Source organism: Hyperolius riggenbachi, chromosome 10 (genome assembly GCF_040937935.1).
Source record: "Hyperolius riggenbachi isolate aHypRig1 chromosome 10, aHypRig1.pri, whole genome shotgun sequence".
NCBI classification, from domain to species: Eukaryota; Metazoa; Chordata; class Amphibia; order Anura; family Hyperoliidae; genus Hyperolius; species Hyperolius riggenbachi.
The window spans coordinates 127,675,267-127,696,641 of record NC_090655.1 but is presented as its reverse complement, the minus strand read 5'-3'; the positions used below and the strand labels follow the sequence as shown (position 1 = coordinate 127,696,641).

At 39.5% G+C, this 21,375-nt stretch overlaps 1 protein-coding gene across 22 annotated transcripts in view; it reads right to left on the bottom strand.

Annotated features, from left to right (window-relative positions):
* CAMK2G (calcium/calmodulin dependent protein kinase II gamma) overlaps positions 1 to 21,375 on the bottom strand; it is a 375,935-nt gene that overhangs the window by 75,068 nt on the left and 279,492 nt on the right. For 8 of the 22 annotated variants that reach the window (XM_068257964.1, XM_068257967.1, XM_068257969.1 and 5 more), the window contains exons 9-12: positions 21,210 to 21,304; positions 19,369 to 19,491; positions 17,414 to 17,497; positions 14,608 to 14,650 (exon numbers count right to left, since the gene is read on the bottom strand). In XM_068257964.1, the coding sequence (XP_068114065.1) occupies positions 14,608 to 14,650; positions 17,414 to 17,497; positions 19,369 to 19,491; positions 21,210 to 21,304 (345 nt within the window). Of the gene's footprint in view, positions 1 to 5,234; positions 5,298 to 5,750; positions 5,790 to 14,607; positions 14,651 to 17,413; positions 17,498 to 19,368; positions 19,492 to 21,209; positions 21,305 to 21,375 lie in introns of all 22 variants that reach the window. The other 14 variants (XM_068257960.1, XM_068257961.1, XM_068257966.1 and 11 more) reach the window with 2 other exon arrangements.

Genomic DNA, 21,375 nt, shown 5'->3' with positions numbered 1-21,375 from the left:
TATTTTATTGATTTTAATACGGTTTCTCATTTTATCCTATTGGCGCCTCTGTTGTCTATTACCTTCAGGACATTACTCTGATATGTCCGCCTTCAAAGCCAGAAGGAGAAAGCATCAGAGTGATGTGGGACAAGACGTGGAATGCAATGGCCAGTGGTGACAACAAGGGTTATTTCTTGTTATGAGATTTAATAAAGCATTACGATTTTATTGCTGTTTGAGCACTGTGTATAGTTCTCATCATGCGAGTTGGCAAACCTTACTTTCATTTAGACTTCACTGAAAATTCTGTGTGAAAAAAATCCTGCCAGTTCCTGGGTATTTTATTTCTTCTTTTTTAAGAAAAATGTAGAAGTAATAAAAATCAGGAAATGGAATGGTCATATGTAGTTTTTGTCAGTGGTAAAAAAAAAGTACATTTAGGCTCTCATTATGTCAACAAATGTGTTACTGCAGTTACCAGTGCTTTGCATAAGTGACATGCCCATAACCACAAAGATAAACAGAAGCACTAAACAGTACAGAAATGGGTCTAAAGCCTTGTTTCTATCTAGAGCTTTTAGCTAACCCCTTTATTTCCCCCAACTAACTTTATTGCAGCCCTACACTGCCCTACAATTATTCCTCCGAGAATTGAATCCGCTTGGTAGATCATCAAAACCAGTCTTATAAGCTGAACGATCGTTTGCACACACATCTGACTTGACGTCTAAACGACCAGTCTGAACAACCGGTCATTTGGAAAAATCAGACGTGTGTATGCACCTTAACTGAGTATATATGACCGCACACACTCCAGGCTAATAGCCTAGCAAATGAAGTCACTCTGAGCCACTCTAGTTCCGTTCAGCACTGTCCTATCCCTTCCGACCACGAGCACTACCTCGACCAGTGTTGCTCCCACACTGTAAAATTGTCGAAACAGCCCTACCCCTCAAAGGGAGGGGGTTAATAAACACAAGCACATTCCTTCTATAGCCTTTGGTTCCCTACAAAAAGCACAGGCCATGCACCAACAAAAGGAGACTGTGCAGGTTCTGTCAAGTAGGTTTCCAGCATGCTATAATAAACAATCCACAAAGATTCCAACTCACATTCTGGTGCTGCATGCATTCACAATTAACACACAAACACAGCAAACTAAAGAAAGTATTCATAATTGTTCAACTGACTGGAAAGAGTGCCCCAAAAAAGTTATTAATACAAGCTATTAATGTGAGTTTTATTTGCAGACTAACAAGTGCTTGTATCAACACTCACTAATTAATAGGAGTCTTAAAGGGAGTCCGAGCAGTGCAGAAACTATGGAAAGATGCATATAATTTTAAAGCTCTGTTTCTCCTCTTTCCAATGATATATAAACCGTCACCCTACGCCTTTTAGTTTTCGCTATTTTCGCGATTGAAATTTCCGCGGCCGCAATTTCAATCGCGAAAATAAAGAAAACTAAAAGGCGTAGGGCACCGATTTAGGTGTCGCCAGAAAGAGGAGAAAGAGAGCTTTAAAATGATATCCATCTTTCCATAGTTACATTGTATTACACAGGCCGACTTTTTCTGCTGAATGGAGCTGCTGACACTGGGGAAAGTGTCGTCCTGTGTAATACAAGTAACTATGGAAACATGCATATCATTTTAAAGCTCTCTTTCTCCTCTTTCTGGCGACACCTAAATCGTCGCTCTACGCCTTTTAGTTTTCTTTATTTTCGCGATTGAAATCGCAGCCACGGCAATTTCAATCGCGAAAATAGCGAAAACTAAAAGGCGTAGGGCGGCCGTTCATATATCATTGGAAAGAGGAGAAAGAGAGCTTTAAAATGATATGCATCTTTCCATAGTTTCTGCACTGCTCGGAGTCCCTTTAAAATATGTACTGCAAGGATAATGCAAAAGATAGTCAAATACTTAATTAGAAGCCAATTTTCCATTGAGTGGATGCTGATGAGGTGGTCTGTGTGCAAAATGATACAGGGTTATATAAAATAGCATATTGAGCCTTGAGTTTAAGACCTAGCATCGCCATGTTATTCTGGAGATCTATTCTGTATTTTAGCATTGTTATCAGTATGTTTAAAGGGAACCTGAGATGAGAGGGATATGGAGGCTGCCATATTTATTTCCTTTTAAACAATATCAGTTGCCTGGCTGTCCTGCTGATCCTCTGCCTATAATACTTTTAGCCACAGACCTTGACCAAGCATGCAGCAGATCAGATGCTTCTGACTCATCTGACGCTGGTTTACTGGATTCGCTGCATGCTTGTTTTAGGGTTTGACTCAGACATTACTTATGCCAGAAGATCAACAGGACTGCCATGCAACTGGCATAGTTGAGAAATAAATAAATAAATATGGTAGCCGTCATATCGCACTCACCTCGGGTTCCCTTTAATAATTTAAATACTGGATTGATGCCAATCCACCGCAACAGGACAGAACATTTTAATGAAGGGGGAAAGGCTCTTTAATACGTCGTAAGATTTCACTGGAGGATGGCTTGATCTGGGATCACCAGAAAACTGGGGATCACTCTTATCTGCTGTGATTCCTTTGTCTTTTTTCAGGAACAAAAATACACCAACTAAGAAAAATGAAATCTGAATCTCTAGATCTGGGCTACAGAACTCAGATTACCCAAATTACTTTATAAAAATGAGTTTCTACAGAGGTCTTCTTTAATTCAGGCATAACATAGCTCTTTAAGCTAATGAATCATCAAAGATTCTCTGTATATAAAGATTTTTTACTCACATCAAAAATGGGGCAAATATACACTATATTACGTAAACAGGTTTTAAACCTCTGAATGTGCTGAAACTAAGGCTGCATTTCCACTTGTGCGGTGCGAATCGCCGTGGTAAAAATTCACATGCGGGTGCGAATTTCGCATGCGGGTCTATGCAAATTCGCATGGATGACGATGTATGCAAATTTAACCATGGCAGTGCTGGTGTGCTTTTCCATTGTTTCTATGCGAATTCGCATGAAAATTCGCATACCCAGACCTCATGCGAATTTCCTATTAAATACAATATATGCGATTCGCATAGCGGTATGCGAATTCTGATGGCTCTCCCATGCAAATTTTTTCTGCACAGAAAAATGCAAAGGAGTTCTGACAAGTGGAAACAGTCCCATTCACTTGTATTGCTATGCGAATTTGCATGCGAAAAACGCATGCGAATTCGCGATAGTGGAAATGGGCCCTTAGACAAGGCATGGGAGCGCAATATAATATTTAAAGGCAGTCACACACTCCTATATCCATTTCAAAAATTGTACATTGAAGTGACCTTGAATATTTGAGATAGTTATTAAGTGCTAAAGTCAAAAGATTTATCCGCAATGCTGGTTTTTACTTGGTCATAATATTATTAATCAATATATTGATCATGTCGATTGTAGCAGGATTACAGCAAAACAGCCAGGCAATGTGCATTATTAAAGGAAATAAATATGTCAGCTTCCCTATGTCAATCACCTCACATTCCCTTTAGAAATGAACTATTACCAAAATCATTCTATGAAAAAAAAATGACTATAAAAAGGCATGGCATTAAAGCAGCTTTGTTTGCTTATGCAATGAAAGGTTTTGCATCACAGTAGTGTTTTAGCTTGCCATACATGGGTTGATTATAGCCCAATACGCTAAGCCAGTCAATACCTACCAAAATGAATAACTTTCTTCATAGATCTCAGCAAAAATCCATCAACCACTTAATGATCTACAGGCAGTGTACTGTTTGCTTCAGTGATCTGCTATGTAGCCATCGATACCCCACCCCTCCTGCCCTGCACCACCTTGCATAGATATACAATGCTAAGAAATTAATAATAATAAGATATTTTGTAACATGTCCAATCAGACTTTTCATCAATAAACTTCCCAAAATTGATTGAAAATGTATTCATCAGATATATTGGGGCAAAACATGTTCAGCAGATTGATTGAATTAACTGTGAAAAACTCATGCGTATGACCAGCCTTAGTGCTCATCTTATGTGAGTTCATCTTTTTTAGCATTTCTCTAATTTAATTAATTCTAATAAACTCTGTGTGTGCCTTTATTGCCCTCTGGATAGTGTACTGGCTGGAGAGTGTACTGGTTAAGGGCTCTGCCTCTGACACAGGAGACCTGGGTTCATATCTCGTCTCTTCCTGTTCAGTAAGCCAGCACCTATTCAGTAGGAGACTTTGGGCATGACTCCCTAATACTGCTACTGCCTATAGAGCACACCCTACTGGCTACAGCTCTGGTGCCTTGAGTCTGCCAGGTAAAAAGCGCGGTATAAATCTTTTGCATCTGTGTCATTTCCTGCTTTTTACTTTCTATTCCTTAGCAACAGTAAAGCCAAAGAAAGTAGAAATATGGGAGTGATGCCTGCTACTCAGGGAAGGAAAGGATGACATTTTTGACCAAATAATAAGGCACTTTGTCAATTACCTGTGACCCACTGATTTACGTAATAGGTGATCCTAGGTCCACTTTACAAGCGGAAAAAAAATTTGGGTGTAGGATATAGTTTTCTGCTTCTGTTTGTCCAAATACACTAAGCACTGGATTCAGAAAACCAACTGCACGCTACACTCAGTTTTTTGGGGGGTGCATTTAAGTGCTCTTCTAGCAATAGGTGCCTTTAGGAGAAGCAACGTCACCAAATGAAAAAGACAAAACGAAAATATTTTTCTGATTTTTAGCCCAGCCACATGTGACACCCCATCCAAAATGGTGGTTTCCCTCTTTTTATTGACTTCTGTTCAGGTTTGTAGTGGATAACTTGCTTTGCTGTAAAGTACATTTATAATAAAATTAATTTATATTAATAAATACAATTTTAAAAATGAAAAAAACAAGCAATAAAAACAAACCCAGGCTTCAAGCTTAAAAACATTTCTGGTATTTCTTGCTCATTTCACTTCTCTTCCCAAAAGAAATAAGAAAGAAGAGAGAAGAGCGAAGAGTCAAGAGATGGCAAGCATGCAGGATATAGTTAGTGTTAGATCCATTAAAAGTAACTCCACAACCAGATCAACTGGGTCTCCATGCCAAATATCATAACTATAGGGCACCACACGTCCTGCCCCTGAGCATGCAGGCAAGGCATGCAGTGTCATCAGGGGCAGGAGTAAAGGACAAGGAGGGAAAAGGGGTATTGAAAAGGAAGAATCAGTAAGGATAAAAACTCAGATGAAGATATAAAGTAGTTGGGATATGGGACAACTCATGCCACGTACCTTGCTCAGCCAAGTTGGCAGCACTGGTTGCGGCTGCAACGGGGGCGGAGCTCTGCCTGCCAACTGATTGGACAAAATCATTCAGTGGGACGAGCCGCAACAAAAGCCCAAATGAGCAACAATAAAAGCAAGATGCAAGTCAAATAAGCACTGAATAAATAAAAAGTATGACAAAAATAAACAGAATTCTGTGAAGTTTCAACAAACTTTAAATGCACATGTACATTAATTTCATGTTTGCCTAGAGAAGTGGTTGGGGAAAAACTTGCAAAGCACAGAAGAAGCCATGTACTTTTTAAGTGGTGCTAAAAACAAGAAAAATAAAACAAAAACAAAACAAAACCAAAACACTTAAAAAAATAAATAAAAATAAAGCAGTAACACCAATTATATTTCACCCTCAAGCAGCGAGTGGTAGCCAAGATTGGATGCGCAGCGAGCCTCATCTTTCAAGTTTGTGGGTGGCTGAATGATCATACAGAAAGCAAAGGATGCTAAGAGGTGCAATGTCCCCACCTGTAGTGTTTTCCTTTTTCTCTCTTCTGTTAACAACACCTAGTTTTCAATTACAGAAAACCCATTAGATGTAAAATGGTCACACTACATTCGGACATGCTTTATCTGGCTTTGCATAGGCACATGCTGAATTCAAGCATAGATTAATTACTCTTATGTGTTGCAAAGTTCCCCCAGAACTTCTCAAGCAAAAATATAAAGAGCAAAGGAAAATAAACACTACCACAAGCATAGAGAACAGCAATGGAAAATGGACAGGATGAGAGCTTTGGAACAGGGAGATGAGGGGAAATTGAAGAATTGTGGGAAGAGGAGGAAACTGTGGCTATAACCATAGTGGCTCCATTGCAATTCCACCACTGCTGAATAGTGGACTAAGGCACTGGAGGAGAGAGGAAACATGTTTTTCATATACAGGTATCAAAAAGTAAGCAAAATTAGGATAATAAAAATACAGAAAAGTAGAAAAAATAAAAAACTAATAAAAAATGTATTACATTGCAAATGCACTGTTGTAAATTTAAGGCACAAGTGGCATTCATAATGGAACCCAAACATATGGCAGTCAGAATGTTGTCAGATTACTTTATAATATTGCCCATTTTTACTAAAATACTTTCTTTTCAATTCTGGATTCACAGTGGGGCGTTGCGTTTTAATGCAACGTTAAAGTTGAATATGTCTGCGTTAAGCGGTAATGCACTGCAAGCAGTGAGTTACCACAACACAACATTTTTGTTAATGCGACTTTAACGTTGTACTGTGAATGGCCCATAGGATTAGCATTGCAGTGCGGTAAGCTGCGTTATAAGACTTTATAACGTGCGACCATAATGTCCCACTGTGAATGCGACCTAAGGGAAATGATTAAATTACATGAAAATAGTTGCCTTGTGTGTGGGTACCATTAGAATATAACTTTTTTAGTAAATTAAATTACAAAGAAGAACAAATGTTACTAACTTTGCATTAGTTACTACCTAACAGTTCTGAAGCTACCAGGTTTTTGGAATCTAATTTGGACAACATTCTTATTTTTCACTCTTAGGCTTGGGATTTTTCTAAGGGATAGTGATTTGAAAAGCTCTTGCAAATGTAATGCTATGGGTGATTTTTCAAAAAACATCCCTAAAGTGGCATCACACACATAGCAACACAGTAGCAAGAGCTTTTTAATTAACTTCATAAGCACTTAGAATTGCTGCTAGTGGGTTCCAGGCTTTAAAGTGGGTTTAAACCTCCCATACAAACAATATTACAAAATTACAACACTTAAAAATGTATATTCAGCAGTATTTATTAGTAAAAAATTCTCCCGAAATCCAGAGGTGCCACAGTCTTGTGAGACTTTCTCCTTCCGCATTCATTTATCTTCTGCAGTTCCACTGTTGTCAGAGTACTGCCAGAGTTGGAAGGAGCTGCAGTAGATTAACACTGCTGAAGGAAGTATCACGAGACTGCGACATCTCTCTGGACTTGGGGAAGGGAGCAGAATGCATGGCAAAGGAGAGACTTCCTCCTCATCAGCTTTGAAACAAAAGCAGCTGGACAATCTACCAGGTCAATATAACACTAACCAGATGTTTTATATTTACTGAGGAAAAAATCGTTATTTGTATGGGAGGTATAAATCCAATTTAAGTGAAATAAAATACTAAAAAAAAAAAAAAAATAGTATAACACCAGTCTGTAGAACTCATTTGATATCTCAGTGACTTGACTTCTTAATTATATAAAGCAAGGCATTTTTTAAAATTAATTTTGGATAATGTATAAAGGGTTAAGAGACCCATGGGAGTTAATGTTGTTGTCTGTGTCCACAATTTTAGAGATTTTCCCTTGTCTCTTTTTTCCCCCCCAAGACTTCTACAGCGTGGTGTGGCTTTCTTATGAGAGCTGGAAGTCTTGAGGAAAGGAAAAGAACAATAAAAATGTGTACCATATATACTCATGCATAAGCCGACCCCCAACTTTTATTTTTAAAAACTGGGAAAAATGACTGACTCATGTATAGGCCGGGGGTAGGAAATGCAGGGGCTACTGCCTACTTGTGACTTTCAATAAAATAAATGACAGAAGGTTAGGCACTGGATGTACCAACTTGTGCCAGCCAGCTGTGGTTTACTGTCATGTGGGTGGTATCCATTGGCTTCCCCCTCAGAGGCAGAACAGCATGTATAGCTGAGGCCACAGCCTGGTCATCTACATGCACAACTTTCAACACAGCAATCACCACACAGCACCCGAGACCCACACTTTTGGGTCATTTTTTTGGACCCCAAAACTAGGCTTATACATGAGTATATAAGGTACTTAATAAAAAACACTCCATGGTGCCACATTTTTTTTCCTTTTCTGCCGGTCACTCAAAGAGAATTTCTCACTTCCTGCCAGGCAAGAAGTTAGGGAAAATCTAGCAGATGTGCACACAGAGCAATAAAAGCATTAATGTACCCCTGACCTCCCTGTAAAATAACATTTCGTTAATGTTATTTTATTACTTGTGCTGTGATATAAATCACAGCATTTTCCTCCCTCTTTGCAACCCCCCCCCCCCATTCTGCTTAGCCAAAATCTTCGACTTGAGCAGAACGTCAAAGGATGCAATGTGCAGAAAGAAACTAATAGGGCCGAGTGGAGGGGGTGTGCCTGATGACTGGCAGAGAGGATGAAGTACTGACACTTCCTCCCAGCCCATCCTGGAGTGGCTGAGCAGAGCAGGGGACAGGGGGGAGCTAGAGGGGGAAGGATTGTGCTGCGACTTATGTGTCAGCAAAGAATATAAAAAAGCATTAAAAACATTTCAATAATGAGGACAGGGGTACTTTACAGGTGCTCTTAACCCTTTCAAATCTATCAGAAAACAAAAAAATGTTCCTGGAATTTGGTTTAAAGGGACTCCGAGCACCTCATGGGCATGCCTTTAAGACTCCGACCAGTAAGGCAAAGTACTTAAAGATGCATAACTTTCTGTAGCTTGTGCTCTCCTCTCATTTGATACCACAGACGCTATGTTATAACTTCCGGGTCACCCCTGTCGTCTCTGTTAGAGAAGTGCATCACTAAATGAAGCAGGAAGAGGAAGTAACACGGAAGAGGCCATTGCAAGGGACTCCTCCAGAGGGTTCATAGCACAGCTTTGTTGAAAGTCGTCTGGCTTAAAGGCATGCCCATGAGAGGTGCTCGGAGTCCCTTTAAAAGGGCACTATGGCTACAAATTGTACAATATTAAATAGATATGTACACATACATACCCTTGCCCAGACTAAACACACTGTGAACTTTTAACTTCATGTGCAATTGGCACAAAAGCCTAGTTCACACTTGGCAGTGCAGAAAACACATACATCCTTTTATACCCAATATTTTTTTGGGGGACATTATGTGTGTCTATTCACATTACGGCGCAATCTTTGCCACAATACCTAATTATTATTAATTAGAAAACGCACATGGTTTAAAATATCATACTACATGGGGTGCACGTTTATTTCTTGAGTGTGAAAAAAAAATAGCAAACAAAACCCTTCAATATATGCAAATGGTTGACTACAAACTTTTTCACTTTTTGTCTTTTAAATCTCCAGACATACTACACTCAATGTACAAAAAACAAACAGGAACAATCAAGTCTTTAAATAGACACTAACGTAAGAAAATGCCCCTGGGGGATGCTTACCCCGGGAGGGCGAAGCCTCTGGATCCCATTGAGGATTCCCCCATCGTCCTCCGTCCCACGGTGGTCTCGCTGGGCCCTTCCGGAACCACAGCTGACAATTTGTTGTGCTGAGGCACAGGCGCAGTAGCGGCTCTCGGCTCGGGATCAGGCGGAAATAGCCGATCCCAATCGGGTCCGCTCTACTGCGCAGGCGCAAGTAAAGCGGACCTGACTGGGATCTGCTGTTACTGCGCCTGTGCTTCAGCACGACAAATTGTCCGCTCTGGAGCCGGAAAGGTAAATATCTACATGCCCGCTGTTTGGAGTGGCCCAGCGAGACCACCGTGGGATGGAGGAGGATGGGGGAATCCTTGATAGGATCCAGAGGCTTAACCCCTCCCGAGGTAAGTACCTCCCAGGGGAACTTTATGTTACAGGTTTTCTTTAATAAAACAAACCCTTAACCTATGTGACAACATATTAATTTTTGAACATCTACAAAAATCCTATCTAGAGTTTAGGTGAAGGCCAAAATAAGCCTCAAGCCCTGCTCTCTTCTGGAGGTCAATAGTGCAGTGAAGTAAAAAAACAAAAAAAAAAAAAACAACATTTCAAAATTGAATAACAAACACATTAAATATTCTAATATAACAAAGATGTAGAAACTCCACAGTTTCAATTTTATATAAATCCACAATATAAATACATGGAACAAAGATGCCTAGGATAAATGACTCTCTGCTGATTTGTACGATCATGGAACTACAAGCAAACAGTGACAGCTAAAAACTGCTTCAGACTTACAAAAAAACATTCCAGGGAGCGTTAGATCATGGAAAATAATAAATTCCGTATCCCATGAGCTCCATGTGGCAACAAAAAATATTATAGGTAGAAACGTAACATTTTGTAGAGGCCTAGTGAAATGGCACAGAGACTGCATCCTAGAGGAGGTGAATGCAATAACCTGAAACATTATCATTCAAGTCATGCAAGTTTAGCAGATAGCAATTACAGAGTGACTTGTTTATGCATCAAGATTTTAGCTTAAGTAACAAAAGAGACAAATTACAGTGAACCAAAATAAAGACGGCAGTCAACCAAAATAAAACCTGAAAATTAAGGGCTTTAGTAAGAATTCTGTAGGTACACCAATCGTGAGACTCTAATTTTCCTTCAAAAAAACTATTACTTTGGTTAAAAATATACACTTAAAACTTGTACAAACGTTTCAAAGAATTCCAAACTACACTTCTGATATTGCACATATTCACATATGGGATGGCTCTTTATACTGGGCATGTTGCCAAACCACGAATGAAGACTTGACTGTTACTTTCACTGCACCAGGTTAGTGGGCTGCTTTGAAATGAGCCCCAACCACTGCATACACCTGTTCAAACAAAACACTTATCTGAAACATTTAAAGAGGTTTCCTTCAGAAACGTAAAGATCACGGATGTTTAACAATTCCTTGATGGCAATTATACATTTTGTTTGACACGAAAAGATTTGGTTATCAAGTCCTACAGCATACCATCAATTTTGGCAAAATGTTAATAAAAAAAAAATACTAGGGCACAATTGGATAAAGCATTTATGCAGAAAAATAAATTATGCCCAAACTACTATATTCAGAAGTTTCAGGCTAGATGCACACTATGCCAGACTGGCAACATGTATGGTCACAGCAGATCTAATGTACAACGGCATACCTAGTGTCTGGAAAAATAGTGCAGACTGGGACTCAGTGCTCCATTACCTCAATGGACATGTTCAAAACAGACGTGTGAAAAGATCATACAGAAAACACAGGATCTGTAGACATGTCCCATTGGTTTCCGTTGTGGAAAATTGTTTGATTTTGGCTCCAGTGTGAACCTAGCCTAAAAGAGCACCACATAATGCACATAAAAGTAAATGTGAAATCCTTGCATGCTTTCTACATGCAGGACATAGTTTTAGTTAAGTACTCCTAAAACAAAAATGGTCTGAACATCACTAACATAAAAGTAGTATACAGTGGCAAATATGGGAGGGAAAGGGGAGAGGAATGCATACATGAGCTTTCTTGTTGAAGTACTTCAAATAGAAGTAGAGTTTTTTTGCACGGTATAATACGTGAGCTCTTAGTCATAATATGTAAATAAAATTATATGTAGCACATGCAAATAATCAAAGTCTAACTGCAGTGTACAAGAAAAAATAAAAACAAAAATCTAAACTTCATTAGGACTTTTGATTACACTGTTCTAGTAGGTTAAAAATTATGTAAAGTAATATGTTTCACCAAGTTTTCCTTTCAAAAATACTAAAGCAAAAAGACCACTTAAATAACTGCAAATTCAATGCTTTATGTAAGAATATAGATCAGCATACATGGCTTAAAGGAATGTAATGAAAATAACACTAAAATCCACATATTCGCTTGTCCTATTATGCAGCTGCAAACATTACTGTGTAAAGGTGCCCATACATAGTACAATTTTTTTTTCATTAAATAATTTAGTTAGATTATTCTGTTAGATCGAATATAAAGATTTTTCCAACATATCCGATCGGAATTTTATAGAAAAAACGGGATAATCCATTTTCTTCATCAAAAAAAGATCCTTTTCAAATTTCATTTGATTTGATCATTTTAGTCAAATAAACGAGAAAATGTATTGTTTTTATTATACTGTGTATGGGCACCATAAGGTGCCTCACTGTCGTATTTACAGGATCTTTGTCTATGTTTAAGCTGTGTTTCAAAATCTATGATAACCGAAAAAGAGGAAGCTATGAGGCTAAGAAGATCTGGAATGATCTGTATTTCAATAGAGGAATGCCCTGGCATGCTTGGTGTTCTTTTTATATCCTCTGACAGATACCATGTGGGGCCCACAAACGAGTAGACCATTTTACATTTCAGCAGAGATGGTCTATGCTGTGCCAACACAGAAAGGAGAAGTTAAAGTTCGGCCAAGCATGACTCGTATGCCTGAGCTACTAACAAGCAGATCCTAAAATGTTGATGAAAGCTGCATGTCTTCAGCCTTCTCCCATATGAATGGAACAGTGACTGGACCAGGTGCAACTTTCAGATAAACAGGGGAGAGGTGAAGAATGGTGCTACTTTATATCATTGAGCAGTATAAAATTACATAGCAGCAGAATTTACAGATTCTGACCAGATTTCTAGATTCTAAGGTACTGGTGGGTACATCTGCTGATATTTTTTTGATCAATGAATGAGGAATATTGAGTAGGAATGACACTGGGATATTCTCAAGCCATTTATGGCCAGCTTTAACTTTCTCCTCCATTGTCTACAAGTATTCTATTTTTAAATGGACCAACAAACCTTCACATTATTAAAGCAATCCTGAAGTGAAAGTAAACTGATGAGATAAGCAATTGTATCTATAATCCTACTCCTAAGCAGGAATCTTTTGGAATCCCAAAGAAAAAAGTAGATCTAAACATCAAGAAAATCTAGGTTTAAAGTTCAGTGGAATGATGACAGCTGTTTATTCAGCTCTGAAACTGTTAAATGTTTATTCTGTTTCCAGTACTTGGAAGTGTTTCTCAGTCACAGGAATTTTATAACCTATAATTAGTCATCAGTGGAAGTTCTCTAAACCATAGGCCCAATAAGCAATTCACTTTTTTATTCTTAGTTTTCTCCAAGTTGATAATTTCACACCTTGTCAAAATGTCTTTTAAACCCTCAGCAAGCAAGAACATACACAAAATAATTCTGATAGTACTTTTTCTACTACTTTTGCTATTTTTACAATTGTGAAATGCTGAAAAATTATTTTAAAGAGAAGATGAAAAATTATCACATAGGAGAAAACTCTGTAGAAAAAGTGAATTTTTTTATGGCCCTAGACTCTTAACCCTTACAGTGGAAAGAAAAACAGAAAACAAGCTTTAAGTAGGATTGGGACTGTAAATACACTTTTATCTCATCATACTACACGTCACTTCAGGTTTCCATTAAGCATTTTATAAAGTATGTTGTTTCCCTGCAGCATCTGTGAGAATGCTGTGAAAAGTCAAAATCTTGTAAATAGTTACATCAACTTCTTAAAGGTTTTTCAACATAATAAGAATTTTAAGTCAGAAGACAATCTCAGTACATTACGCCATCAATGAGTGAGGCAATTGTATATCAAATAAATACAAGCAGTCAGTAGATAGATATAATTCAGTGAGGTGCTTGTGTGCACTTGAGCTGTCTATAGGAGTCTTCCAATGATTAGAAACTAATCATGCTGGGTAACAACCAATTTGGTTCTTGACAACTTTATACATGTATGGATTTCCTTAGATTCAAAGCTGGTCGATTAACTTGGATACTATCGTGGTGTATTAAAGGTGAAAATATTTTATCTCGCTTCCTATCCCTGGGACCTCCAAGGAGCGTTGTTGCCTTAATATGAAAGATGGTGGTCCATGGAACAGGTAAATAGGGAAACCAATAAAAAATATATACAACATTAACAATTATTCACTGTATAAAAATATATTTTAGTGTTTGCGGTCTCTTCCAGTCTTGGAAATATGTTCCCTCTTTCTGACTGGGCATGTAGTGAAGGCTAGTTCTTACAAAGAGGAGATACTGGACAGCAATGAAAACCCCAAATGGGTACTATTCTTCAGAACACTCAATTTTTTTACCTAGAGGTGAAAGGGAAGGTATTCCCATCCACAGTACTCAACATTCCTGTTCACTGTATTAAATCTATGGCACAAATCAGACGCATTAGATGCAGCTGCCCATTGGTGGATTCACTGAAGCCACAACTAGAAAACAAAACAGCTATCACCAAAAACTCCCTACAAATGAGCCTCATGTCTGTTTGCGATTACCAATGCCTCCTGGATGCATAAATCATATGCTTCATCTAGATAAAGAAATGATGTCCCGCTGCACCGAGGGTGGGTGTAAAAAGTTTCTTCCTTTATTAATACATCAATAGACACACAAAAAGGCTGACGCGTATCGGAGCTCTAGAAGGCTCCTTAATCATAGCTAGTGGGGACTGGCTGGACACCTCAAATAGGTAGTGGCCAAACTACGCACTTCAATTTCAGTATTTACACTAACCTGGCTACTGACATATCTCCACTTCATACACTTATTGCCCGCAAGCTGTGTTGCTAGTGCTTGTTAATAGCAAAGTCTCAATTACTTCATGCCAGACTTACCTGAAAAATTTCGAGATACCAGCATTGTAGTGAGAATTGCACCCTACAGGCAGAAAAGGAGAGGTTAAGACACTTACATCACAACAAAAAATAACAATTCTGTACAGTAAACGACAAAATACAGAAAAAACACACAAACCAGTCTCGGGCTACTATCCATGTGACTCAATCCTCGTCTTCTACCACCATATCTTGCACTCCTAGTGATCACTAACAGATTTTTTGCCTTTTTCAAGTGCAGGATTTGGCGGATGTAATAGATACACTCTGACTGACTTATGCGGATAATAGGGGTGCCATTAGCTAGACACTGTGGGTCTCCCGTGTCCCATATTGTCATCTTGTTTGTAGTTTTAATGCCTGGGTCAATCAGGGTTTTGTGTTTTGTTTTTTAAATAAAAAAAGGTATTTTTATGCCAACAGGTGCATGTGCGTATTCATGACATGTGTAGACAGCTGAAGGAGGCGAGCCGTGCAGTGAGAGCAGACCTGCCAGAGACGCGAAGGGTGAACACACCCTAAATATAAGTACTGGCTTGATCGGTCAGGGGATCTGGTGAGTTGCCAGCTTAAGGGGGGCTTTGCACTGGAGGAGTGGGTTATTCCGTGGTGGTGGTCTGCAGAAAGACACTGAATGCTGATGTTACTCCCATAGAGATAAGGCTTGAGCGCTTGTGTATTCTACAGGGCTGTGGAGTCGGAGTCGAAGATTCTGAGCAATTTTTGGTACCTGGAATCACAGAGTCTGAGTCGGTGGTTTTATAAACTGAGAAGTCGGGAGTTGGATGTTTTTTGTACCAAATCCACAGCCCTGGTTAAGTATTAAGCTGGTCATACACTAGGCCGATTCCCCGCCGATTGACAGCAGATTCGATCACTGGGATCGAATCTGCTGTCACATCGTTCACGCTACACGCTAAATTCCGATCTATTTCGTCCTGAAATAGATCGATCCCGTCGATCGCCCGCAGGTAGGGAGCGCGTCGCTAGCGGCGTTCGAGTGCCCGACGACCGACGCAATAGAGTGGCAATACATTACCTGCTCCGCCGGCGCGACTCACCCCGGTCACCGCTGCGCAGTCTCCGTTCTGGTCTCCGGGTTTGGCATGCTTCACTTCTTCTAGCCCGGCAGGAAGTTTAAACAGTAGAGGGCGCTCTACTGTTTAAACTTCCTGCCGGGCAGGAAGAAGTGAAGCATGCCGGACCCGGAGACCAGACCAGAGCGGAGAAGACAGCGGAGACCTGGGGACTGGAGTCGCGCCGGCAGAGCAGGTAATGTATGCGGGCATGCGGAGCGGCGGCAGTACCACCACCCCCACAGATAGTGAATGGTTTCAGGCTGAAATCGGTTCACAATCTGTTCGCAGTAAGGCAGCCATACGATCCCTCTCTGATCAGAGAGGGATCTGTTGGTCGAATCTGATGGCAAATCGACCAGTGTATGGCTACCTTTAGACTAAGGAACCGGAGTCATTTTGGGTACCAGGAATTGAAGTCGGTGGTTTCATAAACTGAGGAGTCAGATGGCTTTTTGTACCGACTCTACAGCCCTGGTATTGTACCCATTTGTAACATGGATAGAGCGTTCCACTGGACTTCATTAGCATTGTTAAAGAAAGTCATTTGAATCCTAGGTTTGCATAGGTCTCCATTCTGTGAGTGCTTATTCAATTTTTTTGCCTCAATTTCTCAACAACTGCATATCTGGTTGTATTTTCAGTTTTGTAGCATTCATGTGGTCTGTTATAATAACCTAGTTTCCCAGCAACTTTATATCATGATGAAATATTATCGATTTAATAGTAAGCATTTGCGTTAAGTATGGCATCTGTCAAAGCGGTCCTTTTTCTGAAAATTCTTGTTTCCTAGCTGCAATGATGATCATCTGGGAATATGACTTTCTAAATGAATCACTTGTAACTAACATGCATCCCAATGCTCATTATTGTTGTGAGTGAGTGACTCAAAGTACTGTAGCCAGAAGATTATCTTTACAGCCAGGTTGTTTCAAGACAGGTGGACTATAACAGCAGTAATCTCTGACAGGCAGTAGTAATGTCATGAAATTTAAAGACTAACAAGACTCCCCAAATAATAACGTAAATAGTACCTTCCATTCTCTCATATATATATGCACATGCGTGCATGTATATTCATACTAATCATGTGCCCTGAGACTATCAAACCCCTTCTCCCAGCAGGTTTCTTTGCTTGCACCATATTATTGTGTGTAGTAAGTGCAGTGTCTACCAGAGCATGAGTCGGGGAATGGGAGCAGCATCAGGTGGGACAGGGGTTATGTGTGGCAGCAGGAATCAGGCCACCATAGTACTTTTTGGGGCATCAATACCACAACAAAGAGGGATGCTGAGGGAAGAGTCATGGAGTAAACTGTGCTTTGATGGGGTATTAGGTTTTGTTTTTTTCTATCCCTAGGCTTTCTGTGTTTTAAATATCAATGTCCTACTTACTTGTTAAAGCAAATTAAGCAAGATGAGTAGTTATGCTTTAGCTATTGACTTTATAACTGATGATATGTAACTATTAACATCTGCAGTTCCCATAAACATAAATTAGCATTTTCCATCAACTGCTATTAAACTTAATAAGACCATAACCAGGTATGAGAGACAGTGCAGCCACTGTATCCGTAACAATGGCAGTTCCTACTCTTGTACATATGTGTTTGGAAATGAGACCCAGCCCCTGCCATGTTTAACTCTTGCTTGTTTCATCACTATTGTCAGATAGCAGCTTCTAGAGACAGTTTGCAGTACATGCTAAAATGAAAAGCAAAATAACTTACTTTAAGCTTTCTCCTTGCATTGAACTTCCTCAAACATTCTACGGTCTCTTGTCTGTGCATCATTGAGGCAACTGTTGATCGTTGCTGAAAAATAAAATCTATGATTACTAAAAGAACAGATTTATGGACGGACGGACGGACACTATATATATAACATTATTTTCAGGACTAAGAATTTGAATGCAATTTTTCACACGAAAGCAAACAAAAAATTTTGCGGCTAGCATATATGACATGCGTAAGACCATTGCTTCATGTGTAAGACGTATGCAAATTTTTACATTTCACATGTGGAGCCATTGAGAATAATTATGTGCGATTCAGATAAACTAGTGCAGCATGCAAAAAATGCAGCAGACACTCAGGGTTACTGACTTTCATTAGCATGCAGATTTTTGCTGCGTAGACACTAATAAAACGCATATGTGGAAACAAGGTCTTATGTACCCAGTTGCAGAGGGAGCTGTTGGGACTGCTTATCAGCAGTGTTCTTGTCACCTAGGAGGCTGATAAGAAAGTCAGGTCTGGTCCTGAATAACCCCATTAAAGACTTGTAGAGTGATAAGGTAAGTACAACCACCTCCACACTCCTACTCTCCATGCCACAGACTAGCATTTAGCGGCTTTTGGCTGTGTGCAGTATTTGTCGTCCGTTACAGGAGGACATGGAAAAGCCATCCTGGAAGCAACATTGCCTAAGCACTAGGCAGATGATGCAAAAATAGGGATAAAAATGCGGCGTTTGAGCTGCCCATTCATTTGAATGGGCAGTGCAATGACGAGCACTGTGTCTAGTGTGAACTGGCCCTTACTCAACCTGAGGTTAGATGGAGGGTGCCTTCATGTAAAAAAAAATTGCTTCATCACAGGAAGCCCACTTAACCAGCTTTTAGTAGACACTGAATCATTTATGTTTAACATTTAAATACAAAATGTAAGAAAATGGGGTTGATGGCATAATATTTAAAGGCGTGATCTCAAGTTCCAGATTTTGGTTTGACAGTCTCCTAAGGCCTCGTTCACATCATTTAGCGCAGATGGCTGTGCGATCGGAACGCAATGCGTCCGATTGCACGTCATCTACACTACTACGCACTGCAGATCCCATTCATTACAATAAATGGGATCTGCGCTGCGATTCCCAAAAATGCATGCAGCACGCGATAGCGCAATCGCGCTGCTGCGCAGCGCATATGATAACGGTAGGAGGGTTGTCTATGCCCTTCTACTGTTCTTGCATGTCGCACACTATACGCGCTGTCAAAATGCACACGGCAGCGCGTATAGTCTGAACGAGCCCTAAAACTTTCAAAACTTCACCTATAAACTTGACTGTAATCCATGCTTAGGACCATTTTCCCCTTAGAAATGTGTTTCTATTTCCACTACTGCTGCAATCCGTTAGGTGTACGGTACAGCGCAATTACGGTGCGTTTGCAATCTCTAGCAGAATAAAAATAAAAAAACTTGCTGCAAAAAGTAATTTAAATCGACGAAATGAGAGAAAATTGGATAGCATTGCGATTGTGACGCACTTTTCCTGCAATCCTATATTTTGCATAGGAGTGCAAACACAGTAAAAAAGCAGCAGGCAATTGGGAATTTCTAAAAAGAATTAACTGCGCTAGTGGAAAAAAAAGCACTGTGACTTTCATGTTAATCACGGTGCCGTTGGGATCCACAAAATGCAAGCATAATGATTTTTGGATTGAAATGCAGCAAGTGGAAAATGTCCCTAAGTGGTCATTTAGTTTACTGGAGACCAGTTCTCTCAGCTGACAGATCTGTACCATATAAATACAGATGGCTGCATTGACTAGGGAGAGAAGTGGACTGTTTCACTCCAATTTCTGGTATGATTCCTAGACAGAATAAAAATGGTTCTTGCTGGGGCCGCCTTGAAAACATTAGTATTTAGTAATGCAAGCAAAGAAGAAATTGACAGAGAAACTTACGCAGACCCATGGGTGCTTCAGAGCCTGATCTGCGGTGATGCGTTTTGCAGGGTTTATTGTCAGCATCTGATTGATTAAATTCTTTGCTTCAGGCGTGACTGTGTCCCACTCAGGTGAAGGAAACTGAAGAGGAAATGTTAATGCAGCAGTAGAACAAATAACCGTTAGATAGTTCCGCCAAATACACTTTACATAACTGCACAAAAAGAATCAAAAGCATTGCAAAGGCCTAGTAGATAAGGTTCTTTACTCGATGTGTACCAGTCATATATTTTGTTTGGCCAGAAGAATATAAAGCAGATGTGGTTTAAAAACTGTACTATAACTCGCTGTAGCCTGAATAAAATGCCAAGCTTCTTATTAAATTGTACATACGAATTGATGCTACAGTAGAATGCCTTTATGGTTAACTCCAAGGGACCAGAATAAGTAGTTTCTATATCATAATTGGTCATACATTGTATAATTATAGATGCAGTTGCTGGGACCTGAGAACTGAGTTTACTATATCCAGAGGTTTACTATATCAGAGTTTACTATAACAAGATCCTACTGTGTTTTAATTTGCATCTTAAGTACTTGAATGTAGAGTACTACTGTAAACTCCTAGTTACTATTGGCCTTGCATTCAAACAGGGCAGGGGATTCCACTTCTCTAATTGGTTGCTGGAAACCACATGGTGTAAGCAATCATCAATAAACATTTAGCTACCAATGAGAGATTCTCTGTTCAACTTGAACTTAAAAGATGACTAAAGAGGTAGAAACGTAGAGAAATTGTTAGCACTGGGTCTGCTACTGGACTATTTTTCAGAGCAGACATGTTGAAAGAGACTATAGGCCTGATCCAATTCACTTTTTCTCCAACAATTTCTCTTAGGAGATATTTTTTTCATCTTCTGTTTAAAATAACTTTTCAGAACTCTGCAATTGAAAAATTACCAAAGAGTAGGACAAAAAGTACTGTTAGAATTATTCTGAATATTTTCTTGCTTGCCTGTGGCTTAAAAGGCATCTTACTGATTAGATGTGAAAATATCACCTAGTGATGACTTAGGGGGAAAAAGTGAGTTGGATTGGGCCCCTAGGCATTCCTAAAGGCTCCTTCACACACGTTTTCAAGTGCCCAGATTTGTCCACTGCATCACTGCAATGGACAAACCCAGCAGGTACAAATTTTTCAACAGCGAATGTGTGCAATTCATCGAGAAATTAGCCCACCGTAGGAAAGTAATGCTTATTACCCTAACACCCTCCCTAACCCTTCATGGCACGCAATTACTTTAAAAAATAAAATGTAACTTGGTGCTCGTGTCAATCTATACATCCCATTGTAGAGAACACGTTGACAGACCGCAGGACAAGCTCTCATTCTGAGCTAAACCTACGTCAGGGCTGAAGCCCACCAGCAGCCTTTTCTAAGTGCTAGTGATTCAAAAAAGCTAATGCAATGCTATGGGGGATTTTTTTTATAAAATCACATCGCTCAAGTGGGATCACACCCATATTATATTATACATACAAGAGCTTTTTAAATCACAAAGTGCTCAGAAAAGTGCTCCTAGTGGGTTCCAGGACTCAGAGTGGGACAAGTTTTGCATTTTTAAAAGTCTATCTCATCTATGCTTCTGAAACATCAGGGATAGCTCTAGCTCAGGAAAAGAACACTCCACCTACATAACAGTATTTCTAACAAAATTCTTAATAGATTCACAACCTAATGATCATCACCAGGAGTGGGCTAATTTATGCCTAGGAAAGAACAAAGCAGTTTACTTTTATCCTTTGTGTACACATGAACAGTGGTTACTGGTGTGAGTCAGTGCGAGTGATTAACTTACGTCATACGCTCCAGCTTTGATTTGCTGGTACAGCTTATGTTGATCTTCATCCCAGAAAGGAGGATAACCCACTAATAATATGTACAAAATAACCCCTAGAATGAGAAAAAGTATTTCAAAAAAGTATAAAAGTAAAAACACACACACACACACCAGGGACCCGATT